At 43.3% G+C, this 22457-nt stretch overlaps 1 protein-coding gene across 5 annotated transcripts in view; it reads left to right on the forward strand.

Moving 5' to 3' along the window:
* The window catches only part of ELOVL5 (ELOVL fatty acid elongase 5), a 38756-nt gene that overhangs the window by 1103 nt on the left and 15196 nt on the right, over positions 1–22457 (forward strand). For 3 of the 5 annotated variants that reach the window (XM_040598679.1, XM_040598683.1, XM_040598678.1), the window contains exon 2: positions 20592–20657. In XM_040598679.1, the coding sequence (XP_040454613.1) occupies positions 20600–20657 (58 nt within the window). In that variant the 5' untranslated portion in view covers positions 20592–20599. Of the gene's footprint in view, positions 1–18491; positions 18533–18890; positions 18914–20591; positions 20658–22457 lie in introns of those variants that run through there. The other 2 variants (XM_040598680.1, XM_040598682.1) reach the window with 2 other exon arrangements.

The raw sequence follows: 22457 nt of genomic DNA on the forward strand, positions 1-22457 counted from the left end.
CTTTTGGAAACCCTCGGGCGGCAGCAGCAGCATTAGAAGTTGGCAGCGCTCAGGGTTATGCGAGTATCATCTTGGGCAATTTAAGTGTTTCCTTCTTCCCTGCCTGCACTGGCTGCTTTTCTGCCCTCAGCACCCCACCCCACCCTCCCCGTTTCCCAGGGATGCAGCAGCTGAGGACCCAGCTCCGCAGAGCTTTCCGGCACCGATCCGTGCTCTGAGTCTGGAGACAAAAGGCCAGTCCTGCAGACCTGGGCAGGAATAGTAACACCTTGGCTGGCTCAGCAAGGAGGGCTCCTGGTAGATGACAAGAGGTGTTTCGTGCCTCTGGCAGCTGGGTGTACTGCTTGCTCGGCATCCCAGCCACGGTTGAACGGCAGTGCCCCGTACCGCTAATTTGTATTCTCCGTGCTTTGGGTGATCTCTGGTGCTGTGGGATTTGGTACCGTGGCAGTGAAAAACACAAGCGAAGAGCTCAGCTGGCCGCTAGCGAGGGCGAGTGAAAACAAGGCAGGGGCCTGGCAGCAGTTGCCCAGTTTGGATGCTTCCGATCAGGAAGTCTACGAAACCGCTCTGTGTAAATGGAAACACGCCCTGCAGCTGAAACCAGAGGAGGGCAAGCGTGCAGGCATCTCCGGTGGCTCCGGTGGCCGTGCAGCCCTTCGCTGGAGTTTTGGGCCAGGTTGCTTCCAGGGTGAGGTTATCTCTGAAGCGCAGCCCTCCGCCAGGACCTGGCAGCCGTGGGCCTGCTGCAAACGGTCGGCTTAAATTATTGCCGGTGGCTGTGGCTGCATGCAGGGGTTTGCAGCTGTGAAGCTTTTGTAGATGCAGGCTCATGGTGTTGCTGCATCAGTATAAAGCTGCTAGTGTAGCAGGAGGGGATTTATTTACTTTTCGTATGAACTTGTGAATACACTGGAGCGTTTTGTGATATAAATGATATTTTACTCTGAGCCCTCCTTGTTCCTTTGTGCAGTCCCAGCCGGAGATTTTTTTCTGCTGTTGGAAAACACTGTAGCTAGAGGGAAATACTGGTGTGTCCTCAACACTGCTAACAGAAGTTGAAGCTGCATCAGGGAGAGTAAGCCTGTGGCACACATGATCATCTGATGCTGTTCGGCAATGAAAGCTGGAGTTTCTTATAAAAGTATTCATTTATTTGGGGTGCACTAGACATCATCTGCTTTCAGAGCAGCAGAGTAGCCAAGGCAATGTGCTCTGCCTGGGGGGAGCTGTACTTGCACACTCAGTGAGGATTTCCCTTGAAAGCTTGTGGAGCCTGGAGATGACTGGGGTCAGCTGGGTAGTGATTCCTTTCCAGCTTTACATGAACTGAGGAGCAGATGAAAGAGACCGCTGTGCTGAATTTCCTGAACTTAAAGAGTGGGTTTCCCCTCAGAGACACTGTTGCCATCTGACATGGGTCAAGGACATGCCAAAATTTTGCTGGATTTTCCTGAATTTCTTACAATGTACACATTACATATGAATGTGTGCTGGAAGCCCTTAGGGACTCTGTATTTTTTTATCCGTAAGCTGCTAAGTGAATTTATTGTGAATGATCTAACTTAAGTCCCCTGTATTTTAGCATTCAAATGCCACCGGAGAGAGCACTGCTGAATTTAATGTGCAGTGTAGCTTTGTCTTGCAGGCTGGGGAAGGGTCTGGCTGTTGATCTATTTGCCTCACTGTGCTTTCTAAAAAGCAATTGTACTTTGTGTGATTTACTAGCTTTTACATACCAGCAGCTGATCAAATGAAGTCTCTTTGACTAAAACTGGTGCATATTTGGTACATAAATATAGCATCATTAAGGATACTTAGTTTATGTGCTGTCTGACCAGTCTGTGGGTGCGCTTACTGCAGTATTTTTAGTAAGCTGATGTTGCCTTTACATTTCTTAGCAAGAATTCCTCTTGTTGCATTCCTTGCCTTTAGTGCAGCCAGAGTTGAAATAAAATATTTTGAATTCTCTGGTCTAATCTCTTCTTTCCCTGCTGACCTTCATTTTGAGTTGTTTACAAGAGGAATTAACTTAGAGAAGATAAGATTAACAGAACAAAAAAAATGTAAATTGGCAATAATACTGTAAATCTGTCAGGCCTCGGGGCAGCACCTTTAATTGCTCGCTCTTTTGCAGCTGGCTAGGAGCAGGTTTTTGGCAATAATGTTTGAAGATTCCGATTTTTGGAACTGTCAATATTTTAGGATTTCAGGCTGACTTAGTGCTCAAGTCCAGCAGCCGCAGGTGGAAAGCCTGGCGCGGAGAGCAATCCAGAGCTGCCCCTTGGGAATCGTATTCCTTGTAAGTGACATTCAGCTGGTTAAATGCTCTCAAGTACTGAGCTGACCTCATTCCTTTACCTTCCTCAGTTTTGGGGCAGCAAGCGTTGCAACATCAAAAGCTTCTGTTTCTGCTGAGCTCAGAAAAAAACCCCACCTGTACAGAGCAAGGTGGTGGTGCTTACAAGGTTAAAATACTTGTCTACTGTCGGTCTTCTAGTGGTCTCAGCAGTCCTGGGATGAAGTGAGTCTCCTGGTTAACTCTGTCTGTGTTCCACCTGAGACAGATCTCTGGGAGAGAAGCAGCAAATGCGTGCAGTCCCATGTTAAAACAGCATTGTGCCTCTGTGTCCTGTTTTGCCCTCTGTCCCTCTTGGAGCTAGTACTAAAAAGATGTCACAATGAGCATTCATCCTTGCTCCTGCCTGCTTGCTGCCCAATAGGCAGGGCAGCAATTTACTGGGAGGGTGGGCTCAGCGCAGAGCCATCTCCTGGGATGGGTCGTTCTGTAGAGTCTCCTTTGGACTGGGAGAGCCTTTGGAGCAAATGGCCTCTTGGTGACATATTTTTTTTTATTATTCCAGGCATTGAGGGTCTGTTCTCTGAACAAACAGAGGTGGGGATGCTTTTTCACTGCTGAGGAGCAGAGCCACAAACACCTCTACCTATTATTTCTTGGTGGGTTTTTTCACTCCTGTGAGTGTCATGCTGTCTTAGGATGGGTCACAAGCCAACTCTGTTGCCTGTTCAAAGCTGCTAAAGCTCCTCTTAGACTTGGTAGCTCTTCATGCAGGTCATGAAGGCATGTATGGGTGATGGTGCTGTTTGCTATAACCTCCCCTGCGTAACTGAACAACTTGCTCATTTTGTCCTCTTAATCTCAGTCCTTTTGTTAACCTTCTTTCATTGCCATGTCTGAAATTAGTTGTATAGGGGTAAGATCTATAAAACTGTTTAAACGTAGGAATACTTTTGGGGCTGTTGGCCTCAGCTCTTTGCAGTAACGCTTTTGTTTTCCTGGTTTTTACAATGCACAAGATTATGTTCTTTCAAGATGCAACATATGCTTTTGAAAGCTATTTGACTATATAATAGGCTTAAGAAACGGATGCTTACTGCATTCCAGTCAGAGCACACTTCTCTGTGTGCATCCGAACACTTCACAAAACTGACAATAATCCTTACAGTCTGTAGCTGTTTTGTCATATGCAATATAGTTGCTAATTTGTTCTGTGATTCTTAAATGTGTTAAAAATGCAGAAGATTTCTGCAATCCAACTGGTTTATGCACGCTAGCATTGGAAACAGTTTTTCCCCTTAGATGGAAGATCACACTCAAGGACAAATGAAAAGGATAATCAGTGAATTACATAGAAGTTAGTCTGTCTAAAAACTTATGTCCAGTTCAAATTGCTTTGCTATGGCCTTTCCTAAGGCTGTTTAAATTTGATATTGCTGCAGTATGGTTAAGAGGACGTTGTGTAGGCTGACATCCCTGGAGTTCCAAAGTGCTGATTTATATCTGGGGTCCTGAGGCCGCTGAAGTCTGTACCTTGTGTCTGACAGAACAGCAGTTATATCTGTGTTTGATAAAGGTATTGCAAACAGTGACCTGAATTGATTCTTTGACAAATCAAATAAATGCTGCCTCCGATGATCTTGCTATGGAGATAACTTGTATAGTTGCTGCGGACTGTCTATGCACTGGCTCTCCCTCTATCTGTTTAATGAAATTAATCTCCCAGAATGTATTGCCTTGGTTTCTCTATTTGTGTTTTGGCATTTAGGATGCATTATCTTACAGGGTAACTAAAAGCACGAGAGCAAACTTGTCCAAAGTATGTTGTCGGTAAATAATTTTCTGATGTGTTCGATGCGTTGGAGAATTATTTTATTTCCTCGATGAAATGGTTGACTCATATGAAACACAAAGTGTCAGGCATTTAGAAAGCACAATGGCAGTCTAATAAATTCCCTTGCCAGGTGTAGAGATTTTACAGATGCAGGCTGGTAAGTGTAATTGTCACTTCTCCAAGAACAAATGAATCATGCTACTTACACTGAACTCAGTGCTGCAAATTAAGAGTTGGTCTCAGCCTCCCATTGCATCTGTGTATTTTGCACGCCCTTATTAAAGCAATATTAGATGTAGAGGTTGTGCTTCATTAATGATGCTTTGTTGATGACCAAGGGCATACTGAGCAGGTAGAAATATAAAAAGCTTCCCTGAACTTGTATTTATGTTAAAGTTGTCTGGATTTAACTGACCTCCATGTCAAAGCTTTGTACTAAACATCCGCCTGCCAAGTGAGATGCTTTGGGCGATGACTACACACGCCGAGTTGCACTAGCATTTACAGGAGACAAAACTTGGTTCTGCAGAGCTATGGCAAACGTGGAATAAATGTGTTTTCCTGCGTTTTCAAATCCTGCCCTGCTCTTTGATCCCTACCCTTTGAGACACTGGGTCAGCACTTTGAACAAAGTGACCGTTCCTTCTCTATCGCTTGGAAGCGCTCCTGTCCCTCTGTGACCTTCAGAAAACTGTTTCTTCTTGTCGGCTGGCTTTGCTGTAACTGGAGGGTAATTGCTCTCTTCCTATGTGCAAGTTCAGGCTCTCTGCTCTGAAATGTAGCCTTGATTTCAGAAAGGATGTAGTCTTAATTTCAAGTAACATTCCAGCTTTTGAGGTATATGCGTGCTGATGGACATTTCTGTTGGTGTCATGGTTCTTAAAGATGTTACCTAACAAGTATTAAATATGCAGAATAATGTGGTTTAGCTTATTAGACCAAATACACCTCGAAGTATCTTACAGTTTTAGGCCATATGTTTAGATAATTAATTCATTAAGCATGCAGGTTTGCATTTTTGCCTGTTTAGTTTTTTTTTGTTGTTTTTTTTTTTTTTTTTTATTTCCCCCCTCCCCTTACTTTATGCTGTTACAAACTTGCTGGGAAGTGTTTTGGATTAAGGCAGTGTTTCTGCTGTGCCCTTGTTGGCTAAGGAACACCCAGCAAGTGCTAGTTATGGGAAAATGTCTTGTTCCCTTAGGTGACATGTGCTTGTGGGTTTGGAGCAGACTGCAGTTTGGTGGAGGAGCTCCTCTCCCTCTGCTGGGTTAAAACCATGGCATCTTATTCAGATAGAGGTCTTCTGAAGATCAAATCAGATCTTGAAGCAGTAAGAAATGAGCAAAAGTGAACTACTTGTACATTTGACACTACTTTATTGTCAGCATAGGGGTTCCAAACAAAAGGGTCTAGTTCTTGAGCTGGTCCTGTGTCCTCAAGTTTGGTTTTACTCAAAATGATGAAGATTTGGGAAACTAAAGACCTTTATACTTTAATCTTTGTAAACTTCCCCTTAGATGTGCTATTCCTATGACATAATTTAATCAGAAAGCATCTGTTAACCTTTTCATGAAGGATTGTTTCCTGCTCCTGGGTGGATTTTATAAAATACTGATGTTTTGAATCATCATTTTGAGAATCATCTCCTAGCCAAGCAGTAGGAAAACCTTTGACTTAACAATAATTAAACCTTTAGCCAGTTAGGAGGCTGACATTCTCCAATGTTTAACATCACCCTGCCCTTTAGGAAAAGAAACTCAAGAAACCTTTTTGTGTGCTGAAGTTCAAATGGTGTGCTAGTTTGGGTGCATAGCATGTGTGCTTACCAGAAAGCATCAACATGTTCAGTTCATTCATGTAGCTGCTCACATGTTTTCGAGCCAGACCTCATGTGGCAGCTGCAGGACAATGTTGGTAGAGGGACAGGAATCTGGATTTGGCTTTGAAGGGCGCAATGATATTAGTTGTGCTTGCACTTTTATGTATGTGCATATGTGGATTGGAGGGCAGCAGATGCTTATGGTGAACACCTGAGTCTGCTTTGGTGGTTCATTTCTCTTCTGTGATGCTGGCATGGAGAGGTGGCTCTTAGCTGGTCACAGACCTCATGAACTGGTGCAAGCTCGTAGCTGTTTGCTCTGTATTAGGGTTATGCGTTTATCCCTTGCATCATGTATTTGTCTGTCAGTTCACTCGTGTACAGTGGCCTTTTGGTGTGTTGTTAAGCTTTACATTAGTCTTGTGAACTTGACTTACTGCGTGACATGAAGCCTTATTAATGGGGAAGATACCTGCACTCATAACACCGTTCACAATTTTTTTATTAACATATGTGATACAGTGACAGAAAATAGGTTGCTAGTCCAGCAGACCTAGTTACTTATGGATTTTTCTCTGCCTCCTTAACAAGCCTAAGCAGAAAAACCTCTTGCAAAAGATTGGAGTCGGCTTTTTCATATTTTATTGAAATCTGTCTTGCATGCCACTCAGAAGGCACGGCTTACACCACGGTTGCCTCCACAGCCTCTCATTTGCTACAGCTACAGAAGAGGTGGCTGGACTTCCCTGTCCACCAGAGTCAACCACGGGCTGGGAAATTTTGGGTGGGTGTCCCCATCACCTTCTGCAAGAGGTTAAAATGCAGTGTAAGGGCTAGAGGGAAACACAAGTGTGAGAGAACACCAGCAATATATAGGGTGGCAGAAGACCCATTACATATAGATGTAGAGAGATGGCACTAAGCAAGTCAGTAAGGGGTGCTGCATTTAGCAGGCCTTGTCTGTTCAGTTAAAGATGAGGAGGAAAAATAATAATGATACAGGCAGTCACAGAAGGGCCACTGTGTTTCAGTGTGGATCATTGCCCTGCTAATGCGTGAGCTGCTGCTGCCGCCTCTAGTTTCTTAAGGTAAAAATTGTGCACGGGTGTAAGCCATTTTTAGAGTCAATGATGGTGCCAGACCACTTGTGAGAGTTTAATGATTGTAGCTCTGTCCTCTGGTTTTGCAGCCTTCATCAGGTTCCCGAGTAATTCTCCAGAGGCCATACTCAGTCCTCCACTTTTACTTGACAGGTTCCCGGAACCTCTAACTTCCCTGCCCTTACTTCTGCCCTTTCAAAGCCATTGTCATCTCCCTTTGAAGCACGCAAAAGCAGGCTGTACGCCTTGCCGTGTCTTGCAGAACAAAAATAACATCCTCTGGTACTACTTTATATTGATTTCTTGCTCTATCACCACTGCTAAGTGGTTGCATTAAGGTACAGGAAGGGACCGCTAATGTTGTTTTCAAAGTTTTTTCTCTCATTTTTTGAAGTCCGTGTAGTTAGCTCATTCCTTCTAAATTCAGTGCAGTCGTTTAGATAAGATAGTCACATCTAAACTCTAGTTGAGCAATTGCAGAGCTATCATGAATTTCCAGTTTTACAGACTGAATACTTCTTGGTTTCACAGAACACGTCAAGCTCAAATGATACAGCAGCATGGGTATTGGTTGCATATAGCACAGTTCAGTTTTCTAAGTGTTTGTGGGGATTGACTTTGAGTCTTAAAACATACATTTAGGAAGCTGATAAAACACAGATTTGAGTCCTGAAGGATGCACTTGGCGAGAACACGGGGGCGTTTCTGGTTTTTAACCACTGTTCACAGTGCATGAGAAGTGACTGTCTTGGAGTAAGTGCTTTACATCCTTCAGTGCTGTGTTGCCTCCGAAGGAGAGATGTATGCCCTTGGGAGAAGATGACAGTCTTTGAACCTACAGTGACAGGGACGTGAGTTGCTGGTAGCACATATGAAGGAGCTTAGCAATGAGGTTAAGGGGTTTTCCACGCCTCCCCCTCTTTGTTTTTCCTTACTGCTCCATTTCTCGCTTTCATATTTCTATCTGTTTTTCAGGCTTTGCCTTTTAAAAGCTTATTCACCCAACGCCCTGGGAGGTGTTTTTTTTTTTCAGAACAGAGGAGCAGGACTGGGGTTTGGGCTGAACCAGTGAAGGAGCCCTAGTCAGCCACTGGCAGTTCTGACACATCCCTCCTCACAGCAGCATCACTCTGCTGAGACCTCTACCAAATTCCCTCCTAAGCTGTTGGTTGTTATTAACCTGAGAGCAGAATGTTAATTGAACCTGTGGTTTGGGTGTTTGTTGGTGTGGGTTTTTTTTTTTCTTCCTCTATTCTTCCACCATGTATCAGTTCGTGCATGAGGCTATGGAACTGAAGCCTGGTCCAGAGGATCAGGTCTATTTAAATGAAGAGTCCATTTGGTGATGTTTGTTTTAGAGATGACACATCTGTGTGGAGGATTTGTGTTCCAGGGAGATGAAAACATTGTAAAAAAACTTCCAACCACCAGAATTGTCTTTTGATATTTGAAAAATTGGATCATGAAAGAGCTCTTTGCACAAAAGCATGTTTTGCTTTTAGCATGCAGTAAAAATAGAGCTGCCGTGGTGGTAAGATTCTGGAAGGGGAAACTTTCAGAGAGCTGCCAACATGAATGAGCAATTTCATTGCCTGAAGCATCGTTCTGTATCCTACACAGTCGGTACAAAACATATATGAAATAGGTACACTTGGAATGTAAAGGTTTGGGGTTACCTGCTGAGCAACTTTTTAATATGTTGCCATCCATATAGTAGATGTGCACTGTTTTACTATAGAAGCTAAAGAGCTTGTCTTTTGCCCGGAGTTTAAAGTTGCTTTATTAGTGTGGCTGATGAAATGCAACTTAATTCTTTCCTATCTTTCACTCTTAACAAAATGAGTGCTTATAAAATGCACTGCAAGTTAAGTTTTCACTTTCCTGCAAACAGTATAGTAAATATAATAATAATTTTAATTATTTTTGACTTCAAGTAAAAAAAAATGTTTGGTATCATCAGAAAATCAAAGTTCCTATTGAAATTTAATCTTAGGATACTGTACTCAAGGTGTGTCTCAGGTCACTAGTAAGGTTGTTGATTATTGTTTCCTACAAGATAACGTGTTTTAAGGATGCAAAAATAAAAGGGGATACTTCCCCTCTGTCTTCAAGGTCCTCAGCTGCAGGCTGATCAGTGTGTAGTAAGCATTTTTGGTCATATGCACTGCCTGTTTAGCTTTTTATTTCTATCTTTTTCTGTGTATTTCTTTTCATTAGCTCTGTTTCTGTTGGAAAACTTTTGCTGTGTTTAGATAGAATAAAACATTAAAATTGCATTTTTTTGGAAGAAATGTGATGTTGGTCCTCATCTGCTGGGTTTCTCAGTGGTTAACGTTCTGCCCCTTCCCCTTGAGTCCTGCCCTATCACATCTGACCTGCCCTGAGATTATCCGTAGTCCTGCAGTTTTCAAGACAGGAACATAGTAATGCATCTGAAAAATCTGTCTCCTTCATAGTTTGAACATTTCAGGGTGGATTTTTTGTTGTTGTTTGCTTTTTACAGTGCAATGATCCGTCAGTCCATGCTGTTACGATTATATTTAAGAAATCTCTGTGTTAACTCTGCATGACATTAACATATCCTGTGTGACCTTTTTTTATTTCACATTTTCTTTTTTCTGCAATTCTAGCACTTTTCACTAGAACCATTCCCACATGCAAAATGATGTGCGTGCAATGCATTTTGATTTGGCCTTTTCTTAATAGCATCATAGAATTCTGCTTTAAAAATTCTACATCTTTTTGTCTATCTGTTTTATTTGCCTTTCTTTTTGCTATGATCTTCGTTTCTTGCCGAGTGCAATGCAATGGCTTTGCTCAGCTTCAGGCAGGTAAGACCTCTTTGTCACCCAGGTGCCTGCTTTGTGCTGGTGCTTCTTCTGCAGTAAATCAGGTGTCAGGATGGACCTGGCTGAAAGCTGATCTTTTTGCTTGGTTGTTTCCTTGGGGCTACCTCAATTTTCCCTTGCTTCCTCCACCCAGGCAGTGGTGGAGGGTAGGGAAGGAATGAAAGCACCCCTTGCAGCAGTGTCAGATCTGTTCTTGGTTGCTCTTGGTCACCCCACACACTCTGGGCATGGTTTTACAGCTATGGACGTGGCTGAATGGAGGAGTTAGAACAAGGGTGAGGTGATGTGATGCCTGTCAGCCTGAGGGTTACTGGTGGGCATGAGCTGGCACCATAACAGGCATGAGTGGGGAAAATGCCTGGGTGGAGGGAGCTTCTTATCTTTATAAACTGCTGAAGACTTTGTTTGAGAGAGACGCCGCACAAGCGGCAAGGCAGAGGAGGCGTATCTGGTACCCTCCGTCCCAGGGGACTGCTGCCCTGCAGAGGACAGGATAGCTGCAGGGCTGGGGGGGAAACCTGCCACCTGCTGCTTGTGTGGGTGTTGGTTTGTCGCTGTATTTAAAGCGGAGATATTATAGGAAATTACAGTATTGGCCCTGTCTTTGCTCTGGTGCTTTTGGAAATACAAAGCGAATGTGGTAAAACCTTCTGCACCTTGGTGCTGGTGCTGGGGGTTCAGCCTAGACATGTTTTCCGTTGGAACATATTTTAATGGCAGTGGGGTTTCCACTGCACCAGGAATTTGTTGCCTCTTATTGTAAGAAAAGAGTGGCTAAGTTTTAGAGGAAATTGACTTATTTTGCTGGAATACCCTTCCTGACTTCTGCAGGTACCCAAATTGTTTATATTATGAGCTTGTATAAAACAGCTTGGCAGTTGCCAGATGTGTGGGCAGTGTAGGGTTTTTCTTTCCTCCAATAGTCTATTTAAAGTTCATAGGAAGCGCGAGTGATAAGATCACACCAAGCTTTACTGTTACAGTATTGCCTTTTAATTGGTTGGTTGGTTGGTCTTTCTCCCCTTAAAACAAAGAATAAACTACAAGGAACTGCAGTCCTGCCTCCTGGAGCAGGGTCTTCTGATGAAGTAACATTTAGGAACATGCTGCCAGCATCAAACCAAGGAAATGTACAGGTAGAAATGCTTTCTGTTCTGACTACTCCAGGAGTCGGTCCCCTGTTCCAGGGGCCCTTGTTACAGCGATTATTTGGTACCTTGATACTTGCTGATTCGCGGGAAGGGTTGGTTTAGTGTGAGTCTGCTGCAGGGAAGACTCCTCGGGACACACCAGGCTTTTCAGCCCTGAGCTTCTGTAGCAGAAATGCCATCAGCCAGCTGCGTGTTTTGGCAATACTTCGTTGACAGATGTGCTAAGTGTTGTACAGGAAAGGAAAGGAGGGGGAATGATCTGAGTGATGCACCTGTAATGACGATCCTGTCTCAGCATCTTCTGCTCCTATACCAGAAAATACAGTCTGCACTCTCAATATTCCTTGTCAGACCTGGGCAAGAAGAAAACAAGGTCACAATCTTGCCTTGCATAGCGTTAACTTCTTTATCCTTTGGAAAGGAGATTAGATCTTCAAAGGTGGTTGCTTTTCTGAATGATGAGCCTATTATTTTCATACTGTTTTGAAGGCAGGGGTTTAACAGGGTGTCTAATGGCAGCGTTTTGTCCTGAGCAGCATGGATCCATGGCATAACAGTTGTACCTGGAGTAAATTTTTTTTTCTTCTTTTCTCTTAATTATCAGAATGGTGGGAAAAAGAACATTTTTAGCACCTTCTACTTAATGCTAGCTGTTTATTCGTACTTGCTTGACTCTCTGTTAGTACTGTTCACTACGTGTGGTGGTACTGTCTGGCATGATGTTTAGCATCTTAAAATGAAGTCACCAAGTATTGGTGCAGCTGCAGCCGTACAGGATTAACTCGTGTCGCACAGGGGTGCAGCAGGAAAATACAGAAGTTTTAAGACTGACTTCTCGTAGCATGGCTGGCCATATGAAGAAATAGCAGCAAGGCAAGCTGTGGTATGCATCTAGTGTCAGTATGCGTCCTTTCTTCCTTTAAGTGTAGAAATTCACTTTTATTGAGGAATGTAGCTGACTCACTCACATGTATTTTTTGTGCATTAGGGCCCACAAGGGAATTTCACTTTTCCCATAGCACTCCAGGTACTACCCCACGCTCATTGGAAATAAAAGTATACACACAGATAAATACTTAAAATACTGTAACTTGCCTAATGGTGATTTGTGTGCTTTTCAGTGTGATCTGGTTTCCCAAACACAAAGGGTCCTCCAAAAAGTGTCGTTTACCTACTGGAGCACAGGAGTTGTAGCTACGCATCTTAGCGGGATATCTTACTTTGGGTTTTGTGTGCACTATTATCCCTGTACTAGTCAGATTTGCATGGTGTAGCACTACCTTTGTGACCATCACCCTCAGGTTTCATGATCTTCCTCTAATTTTGCAGCTTTTTTATTGGATCGCTGTATCTAGCCAGCATGTGAACCGCAGATAGCCTTTTGATAGCTAACTGCTGTTCACCGGACAGCTGCACACAGCCATTTCTTGCTTTGTACGGTGTTTCACATGTGCAGGGGAATTGCAGGTGCTTTCATGGGTCTGATAGCAAGCTTTCATGTGTCAAGCTAGCAAATGCAAAGAAAATAACCAAGAATTATAGATCTACCCTACGCTTTTGGTTTTGTTCTTGAGATGTCCCCGGGGTTCAGCCTTGACGCAAGAGGAGGGGGCAGGCTGGTGGCGGATGACCTGTCAATGCTCAGACTTGGTGCCGCTGCTGCAGGATGTTGAAGGAAATGGGGGCTCACGCGGGAGGACGGCCCCGCTTGTAACTTCTTTTCCTATTTGTTGCTTTTTAAAGTTTAATATGCAATTTTGAGATGTGGGCATTTTAAAAAAATAAATAAATTGAAGCTTACGGTCTTGAGGCTACATGGTACTCTTTGAACTCTGCTGCTAGTAGTGGTCATGCAAGACTGGATTTCTGCATCCTTTGGACCTGTTGGTCTCATCAGCTCTCTTAGAAAATGCAGCCTTTTGATCAAGAAGGCTCATTAAAATAGGCTTTGGGGACGGTACCTTTGTTTTTCTCTTGTGGAATTAAAAAGTTGGTTTGATTGAGGTGCACAGAGATTAGAGGAGCCCCTTTACTAAAGGGGAGAAGAGGATTTTTTCAGACTATCTTTCAGGTCGCACTTGAATAAGAGAAAGGAGACTTGAAATGAAAGCTGAAGTCCTTACAGCCCTCTGGACTTAGGTTTGGACTCCTTCATCCTCCCAGTGCGCTCTCTTTAGCTGCCTAGGCTTCCTCTGGCTAATTAGCCATTGTAAGCTACAGCTAGCCACATTTTCCCAATTGCAATATCAGCACAGCTTTTGAAAGAAGAGAGGGAGCTCCAGGTTAAAGCAGTAGCTGTTAATAAACACTCACATACTGTTTCGGGAGGAGGGCTTTGGACCAAAGCAAATGCTGTGCTTTGGCTTTCCTTCCAGAAACGTCAACTGTAGCTCTTGTGCCACATACATATTCTCTCTGTTTCCATTTAACCTGGTTTGCTACAGATCCTCTCTTCTGTTTCTTTCCTATAAAAAAGAAGAAAAGAAAGAAGAAGGGGGGGGGGGGGGCAAACAAAAAACCCCAGTTCTTTAACCTCCAGCTGGGAATTGTCTGTGCAGTGTCCTTGCACATTGCATAGTTGCATGCTATTACAAACACAGCAGTTGAATAAACCTGCGTGCTTTGCTTTTTCTTCCTCCCTGTTTTATTTCTGTAAATAGTTTAGCAATCTGCACTTTATTACTCTAACAGCACCATGCAATAAGCTGGCAGCAGTGAGGAAGTTTCCAATATCTTGATGCTGGGGTATGGGTGTAGCAGCTGGGTACAGGGTACACCCTCAAACGTTTTCTTCCAGGAAAATGGATGCTGTTGCAAAAAGCATTTTACCATAGTGCTGAGGGATGCTAGATCTGCTGCTGCTGAGGGGGGCTTCGCAGCATGAGAGATCCTTACTTGTAGTGGGATGCATCCTTCTGGGGTGGAGAGGAAGTGGCGTAGCATCTTTTTAAGATTCTTAGTACTTCCATGGGTGTATTTGTGTGTTTGCTTCCAGCTTGCTCTTCCTGCTTGACCGTCACACCTGGTGTTTTCCCTCTGGCTGAAGTTACCCTGTGGTGCAGCAAGAGCTGTTGACTTTGAGGGGATGAAATGCATGTCAATGTCCTAGTCCTTGGATGTGCAGGTCCTAATTTGAGCTCGTTTAGATCTGCTGAAAACATGAATAAAACTGCAAAGACCACAACGCCTATGGTTTGTCTTTACTCACCTATCTGAAGATCATTAGATTCTGGTTTAATGAGGTATTGGGTGTTGAGCACAATTAGTTATTCCATTTTGCAGTGTTCTTTCGTGTATTTGTTTCTGATCTGTAAAGTACTTTAATTACTACAACTGTGTTTATGCATGAAAGTAATCATTACTGAAGGATTTGAGAGAGTGGACTGATAGAAAAAGTAACAGCATGAAATGGTCCCCCTAGTTAACTGGCTAAAGTCTTTCTTTACCCCCAGCATTTTTGAACATTTTGAAATACCATTAAGGTTAAACTGTTGGAGACTAGCTTCTCTCCTTTGTTCTGCATTTTTTACACTTCCTTGAGCTTTATACAAATCATTTATTTCTAAACTTCCTTACGCTGATGCTGCCGGTGAGTGTGAAAGCTCAGCATTGTGGGTCCTGCTGAGTCAGCAGCAGGCTGGAGGACTTGCCACTGATGCAAGGGGGGCCAAAAATCTGCACTGCTTTGCAAGAGATGCAGTTGCAAAATAAAGTTTAAAAATAGTTACTTTTATTTTTGTCAAAACTAAAGTGCAAAATCCACAGCACTCGTGCTTTACCTGGTTTCCTATGAAATAAATGTACTTGCACTTTCAGATCAATATGGACCTATTTATTCTAAGCTCCTTCTTATTGCTAATATTAAGCGTGCTTGGGGTCTAGGAGGATAGTCAGAAAGGACAAAAAAAGGGAATCTGGGGTTAGCAGCAAGTTGAAAGGCAAAGGGAATACATGCAAGGGACAGTTAAGGCTTTAGGAATAGAAAGGAGAAACTGGGCAGCTTTGGAAAATGGACAGAAAATGGTTGGTTGGCAGCTTTGGTTATCAGTGCATCTTCCAGTTCTCAAGCCACTGAGCGTTTTCAATTCCAGTACGTTTACAAAAGCAAACAGCAGCATGATTGTTGTGTTTTTGGAGGAGGGAAAAGAGGAGTCACCTCTGCAGTGGCAGGGACTGGGAAATATCACTTTAACAAGAAAACACAAATCAAATTTCCAAAATCAAGTGCCTAAAATTAAGCTTCAAAGTCCTAATTTAAGAACGGAGAAAGTGGCTGTTTTCCAAGGAAGCTGAGCACCCAGGCCTGATGGTGCATTGCTCTCAGAAGCCAGCACAATTATTTAGATGCCTATTTTGGGGATTTGTTTGGAACTTAAGTGCAGGTACTTAAATGTAAAAACTGGGATCTGTTGTTTCATGGAGTACTTGAGCAGCAGAGTGAGAGCTGGAAGATCCTGCTGAAAGGGAACAGGTTACCAAAGCTTTGAGCTTTCAGCCCAAAATGTTTTGTTGCTGCTGTTTGGTTTGCTTGGAAAAGGTGGCATGGGACGGGGGGCAAACCTTTGTATTTTCACGCTTTATTTTTGCACCTGGAAACTGAAGTTACTCCAAGAAGAAACTCAAGAAACGACATTAAAATGCGACCAAGAATTCTTAAATCGCTTTTTGGCATAAACTCCCCAGAATGTGTTTTCTGTGGAAAGCATACAAGAGAACTTCCTTTGAAGGACAGGAGCTGGTAAAGTACTTCAGTATTTAGTAGCCCTTTCCTCAGAGAGTAGCGATGTGCGTTAGAAGAGCAGGTTATCACTGCTGGTAGCCTATGTGAAAAACTTACATAAATAAACCTTAATATATATATATATGTATACTGCAAGAAAAGCACGCTTCTGTGTAGCCTTTGGTCTGTATTTTCAGTTGTCACACCGAGGAGCACCAGGGCCATCCATGCTTGGACTGAGCAGCAGGGCAGAGCTCACATCTTCTGACCAAACACATGGGTGGCTGCTGGAGCATAGTGCATGTCCCAGCTCGTGGTGCCAGAGGTGGACTGAGATTGCAAAATGTTCTGTGGATGTCCAAAAAAACCCCGATCCTGTTTATCTAAATCCAGAGGACTTTTGAAAAAGTAATATTTTAACGATGGGGCTCGATGTTGTTGGGGCAAGGTGCAACGCTTGGTTTTCATTATGCTTGTTTTGCAGAATTGGAAGTTCAGTAATCTTGTTTTGTTTAAAACGTCAGATATGCATTTTTCTAGATTAAATATTTGGACTTGAAGAAGTAAAGCATCCTTCAGGTTGTAAGCCTGAGTACTTCCAGACCCTGATCCGGCTTGTCCTAGTGTTCAGGGGCCTTACTGCATTGCTAAAATTTGGTATCAGAGGGGGTGTTTTCTTTCCTGTCCATTGTAGAAGGGCAGGTTAGGGAAAAAGAACTAGGTTATATAGAGGTACCTGTTTTAAAAAGCAATGTGTGGCATAATGGAGGGGGTGTTGTCTTTTTCTTTTTTTTTTTTTTTTTTTTTTTTTTTTCTTCTGACCATAGGTACTGAATAAGGCTATGGATGTCATCTCTCTGGACTTCTATAAGGCCTTTGACATGGTCCCCCACAACATCCTTCTCTCTAAACTGCAGAGATACAGATTTGGTGGGTGGAATATTTGATGGATGAGGAATACAGGGGTTTGTGCTGGGACTAGTACTATTTAATATCTTCATATATGACATAGTGGGATTGAGCGCACCTGATTGACTTGTGTGGTTGACATAGCTGAGGGACAGGATGCCATCCAGAGGGACCTGGACAAGCTTGAGGAGTGGGTCCATGTGAACCTCATGAGGTTCAACAAGGTCATGTGCAAGGTCCTGCACCTGGATCGGGGCAACTTGCGGTATCAATACAGGCTGGGGGATGAAGGGATTGAGAGCAGCCTGGCAGAGGAGGACTTGGGGGTACTGGTGGATGAAAAGCTGGACATGAGGCAGCAGTGTGGACTCACAGCCCAGAAAGCTGACCATATCCTGGGCTACATCAAGAGAAACACGGCCATCAAGTTGAGGGAGGTGATGCTGTACCTCTGCTCTGCTCTGGTGACACCCCACCTGGAGTACTGTATCCAGCTCTGAGGTCCCCAGCACAGGGAAGACATGGACCTGTTCAACAGGTCCAGAGGAGGGCAACAGAAATGATCAGAGGGATGGAGCACATCTCCTGTGAGGACCGGCTGAGAGAGCTGGGGTTGTTCAGCCTGGAGAAGAGAAGGCTCTGGGAGACCTTATTGCAGCCTTCCAGTACTTACAGGGGGACCTGTAAGAGAGACGGAGGCAGGCTTTTTAGCAGGCCACAAAGTGACAGGACAAGGCATAATGGTTTTAAGCTAAAAGTTGATGGATTTAGGCTAGATATAAGGAAGAAGTGTTTTACAGTGAGGGTGGTGAAACACTGGCACAGGCTGCCCAGAGCGGTGGTAGGTGCCCCATCCCTGGAAACATTCCAGGTCAGGTTGGACAGGGCTCTGAGCAACCTGATCTAGTTGAAGATGTCCCTGCTCATTGCAGGTGGTTGGACTAGATGACCTTTAAAAGTCCGTTCCAGCCCAAACTGTTCTATGGTTCTATGATACTGTGAATAGCGTGCCTTGCTGTGGTATGGTCTAGGTAAAGGAGCGTTGCTAGAGATCCGCTCATCTATGTGGTGAGCCACAGAATTTGCTTACTTTCAGTATTAGGAAACATGCTCATTACAGCATTTCAAATGGCCACTGGTTTAATTTTTCTCGAGTCGATGTTCCTCTGAATTGGGAAACTATTCTAATTAAAAAAGAACCCTTGTAGTTGCTGCCGTTGAAGCAGTGTTTAATGTTGTGTGGCTGTTGGCAGGAGACTCAACGCATTTTCACATGACCCCCCCCCCCCTTGGAACAAAAGCAGATTGTTTCCCTCTGTTTTTCTGTTACACAAATGAGTTCCTTTTGAAACAATTTCTTTTTCTGCAAGTTCTGGAAATCGACACCAGGAGTAGTTCTTCCTTTGCTGTGCCTTTTATAATCTGCTGTCTGATAATGCCGGCGCAAAAAGCTGCTTTGGGGTAGCCACCCAAAAAAGCTGAGACCTCTGCAGAAGCTTCCTCCTCTTGGGGAATCAGTTTTTCCTTCCAGTTTTATGGAAGGCTGAACATGGAGTTTCATTTCTTGCTGTCTTTGCTATAGCTAGTTGGAGTTTGTTTCTGCTCTCTTAATTGTTTTGTTTACATATCTGCATTTTTAATGACCAGCAACCAACAGTATATAGCAAGTCAGTTCTGAATTAGGCTTTTTTGTCTTTGTTTTTGAAACAAACTCTTGCATCTGAAGTCTTCCTCTGCAAAAAGGGAGTTGGAAGTCATTGAAGTTAGGCACAGATGCTGGGTTATTGGATGATGCAGTGCTGCGTAACTAAATCAACTGGTACTGGATCAAGGGAGCAACAGACAAATTGAGTAAGTGGGGATTTCAAGCAACAAAATTAATTATCGACTGGAGAGTGATTTTCCTGGCGATATTTAATAGCTGACAGGTAAAAAAAAAAAAATGGGGGGAGGAGGGGGAAGAGCTTGCTCTGGATGTCTATCTGGCTTGTCCTTGGAAATCATATACTCATTTCTCACAGCCTTCCTGATGTTCGTGCTTCTGGTAGGACGGCATAAGCTTCTCAGTTTCATTTCCTTATTCCTAGGACACCAGCGTGCCGGTGCTGTGGCCATTCACGCAAGCGCTCACGGTTTGTGTGTCACGGCTGGTGAGGTGACCTAATCCCACAAATGCACCTTGTTGCAAACTGCTTATTTGGGCTGGGCAGCTTCAGTCGGAAAATAAAACTGGTATGAATCAGGACTGGAAAAGACTTTTTAACGCTCCCGATAATTTTAATCAAGCTTTTTCGTTTGTGCCTGGTGACCAGGTTCCAGGGAGGTTTCTGTGCCTTTGTATAGTCCAAAGCTGTACAAAGACTTGATGCACATGGAGAGGAAAGTCCTCTTCTGCCCATTTCCCCAAGAGCCCCCTGGGAAACGATGGGCTGGGGATGCAGCTGGAAATCCTTGGTGAGCGTGTCAGCCTCCTGCCCAGAGCTCTGCGATGGAAGACCATGCGATGTAAATGCATGTATCCAAGCCCGCTGTATTTTCTTGGTCCCAGCAAGAGGGAGGTCGAAGCTCCTGCGGAGGCTGGGTGGCTCCCAGTCCTGCTTTGGACCCGCAGTAGACTTCATTTGCATCCTGCTTGGCTTTTCTTGCAGGACTCGAAAGAAAGGAAGATGTCAGTTCCAGCTGACTAAAACCAGAGGACCTGCTTTTCATTTTACTTGCATCAATAAGAAATCCCCTAGAGGCAGGGCTTTCAGAGGTGGGAGAGAGGTGTTTCTTTAGCTAGAGCTGAAAAAAGTAGAGATAAACTTTGTTAGCAGCTATGCATAAACTCATGCAATTGTTTCAGTTTGTGCTGTGGGTATGTTGACAGCTTGTGTTGCTTATGTTATTCCCCCATAACTAAAAATTGCTGTTAATATTACGAGTTCGGGGGCGGGAGAAACACCAAGAAGTGAAAACAGTGCTGTTAAAAATGGATAAAATTATTCTAGTGAAACTTAAGTACAGTTCTGGGTAGAAAAGAGGAAATTAGGGGGGAGATGTTTTGTTTTGGTTTTTCTCAATCAAGAAGAAAATTACTTCCTCTTCTCTTGAGAACAGCTTTGTCTATAATTGCCCCTGCTCGGGGAGGTGTTGCTGCTGCTTTCCTGCTTTAACCTGAGGGAGGTACAGCAACTTATATACCGCAGTATATATACCAGGTGCTACCAATAAATACTGGCTGTGGAGGAGCTGACAGATGACATTTGAATCACTCTGCTGTTCTGATGTTGGATGGATTTTATCTGGTAATGTCTTACCAGTAAGCATTCTGGAGCTGGAGGTACTCATACCATGAACTGCAGTTTTCTCCCTTGCCTCGGTAACTGTTGATCTCTTGGGTTTATGGGCTGTTAATCAGAGCTGTAATCAGTCACCTATCTGCAAAGGCCATAGCAGAGCCAGTTTTCATGTTTTTAGTTCCGTCCTCCTCCCCAGCTATCATTGCCAGCTATTGGAGGCTCTTTGTTAAAAGAGCTTCACAGTATTTATTTGAGAACGTCAATGTTGCTGACTTTCTCAGGGTGCAGTCCTCTTCCTCCTTGCAGAGGGGCGTTGCTTGTCATCCTGTGTTTGCACTTACAAAACAGAATTAAAAAGAATTTTAGGTTAATCTGAACTCGCTGTTTTAAGCTTCTGTGTGTTAAATACTTCAGTAGTAAATAGTACGCTTACACCAGTGTGTCTCTGAGACTAGAATAAGCTTCGTTCACTTTATACACGCTAGGAATGTCCACTATGTCTGCTGCATATTAGTTTTTGCATATTAGTATTTTCTTTGTTAACCCTCACATACAGTCAGTATTCAGATGATTAAACTTGTTTTGTGAGCTGAAGAACTAACTTTCTCCTCTTCTTTCCATTTCAATAGATTGTAGAATGGAATTTCTGGATAAAACAATCAATAGCTACCTTGATGTTTGGCTTGGACCCAGAGGTAAGATTTGTCAAAGATTAAGTACAGAAATAAAACTGATACTAAAGAGCAGCTACATGAGAAACAGCTTCCTTCTAACATCCTGACTTTGACAGGTGACTACTTCCTTTAGTATCTGCAAAGCATCAAAATGTATGAATCTGTAATAAATAAGTCTGCTCAATGCTTCTTATCTTTTGACTTGAAGAGCTGCTGATTTTTCAGCTATGACAGTCGTAGGTGCTATTCTTCTTACTATCAGTTAAGCTCCTGTTGTTAGCCTTAATGAATGACTTACCTTAGATCTTTGCTGCCTGTTTGTGTTTTTTTTTAAATTTACTAAGTTACTTTTAAAAGATATTTTTTACATTTGCATTTGATAAAATAAAAATACTCTTGCCCTCATAACTAGAGCTGCTAAGGAATTTCTCACTGAAAAAAGGCTGTATTTTTTTAAAAAGCATTGCTTCTCTGAAACCATTCTTTTTAAAGAAACAATGGTTTTGGTAGTTTTTTCACTGGGAAAAGGTCTACAGGTGGAGAACAGCGATCCTGGTCAGTGTGAGGAAGGGAAAGGCAGTGGGACCGGGGCAGGCAGTGGCAGGTGAGGGTTTCCAGCTAGGGTAGGGATGGCCCTGTTCCACCTGGTCCTGGCCAGGGGGATTAGATGCGTCCCGTACCGAGTGTACGTAGCAGTGCTGCACAGTGGTGTGTGCTTTCTTCCTCTGATCCCTTCAGTATCGTCTTTTCTACTTTGTCCCAGTGAAACTCTGGTGGTGGTGCTGCTTCCTCACAGGGCAAAGTCCACAGGAGTTGGAACAGGCCTCTGATCCTTCAGAGTGTGTTTTCTGTTCGGTTTTAGTAGCTCAGTGCCCTTGCTGTCCCCCTCTTTGTACTAAGCCCATTTAAATTAGTCTGGATGTCCTGATGTAATTTACTGCATGTGCTGGCATATGGTCTGTCTTAAAAATAATGAACCATAAAGGTGGCAAATTCCTCGGTTTTCTTAACGGGTTCCCAACCTCATTGCTTACATGCAGGATCCTCATATGACTCATTTAAAATTGTCAGGGCTGTGAATGCCAGCAATACTTGGATTGTTCCTTTATGGTTTGGTAAACTTGGTTTCAATCCTTTGGGCTGCCTTCAGTGAGAGGAGTGAGATACCATACTGATGCTGAGTATGGACAACACAGTTGAGGTTCTGAAAGATCGTGCGCTTGTCCCAAGCGCTCCCCTGAAACTGCCCGGTTCTCAGTGGCTTACGTGCTTTTCCTGACTGTTGCCAACTGGACTGGTTAATCAGACTGGACTGACTGCTCTGTGTTCCATTGCTCATACAAGAACTCCAAAATTTAATCCTTTTGAGTAGCACATATGTAAATTTAATTGTCTTAGTATTAATTAGAAGGTAATTACCAGGTCCATCTACCAATAACCGCAGAGGTACCTGCTTCACTCTTAGCTTTGGCACTGTGGGGAAATAAGGTGTGTGCTATTGGGACGGGATGGCTTGAGAGAATAAGGGGGAGAGGGTCGTTGAAGCTTTTCTTTATAATTTGAGCGTATCTGTGGTGTTCAAGATGAACAACGATTCTGAATATAATGAGTATTTTAAAATAATAGCAGTAATAATTTAAGAATATTTATGCCTTAGGAAGAGAATTATTTCTGCTTTCTTTAACTGTATAACTAAAATCTTGTTGTTCGCAAAGGTTGGCTGTAATTAGTAATGTGGCCCTTAATAAAAGGGCTTGCTGCTATTCCTTCATCTTTCTCTAGTGTTCTGGCAATAGAAGCATTTTGGGTACAGTTTTTTTT

Source organism: Falco naumanni, chromosome 6 (genome assembly GCF_017639655.2).
Source record: "Falco naumanni isolate bFalNau1 chromosome 6, bFalNau1.pat, whole genome shotgun sequence".
NCBI classification, from domain to species: Eukaryota; Metazoa; Chordata; class Aves; order Falconiformes; family Falconidae; genus Falco; species Falco naumanni.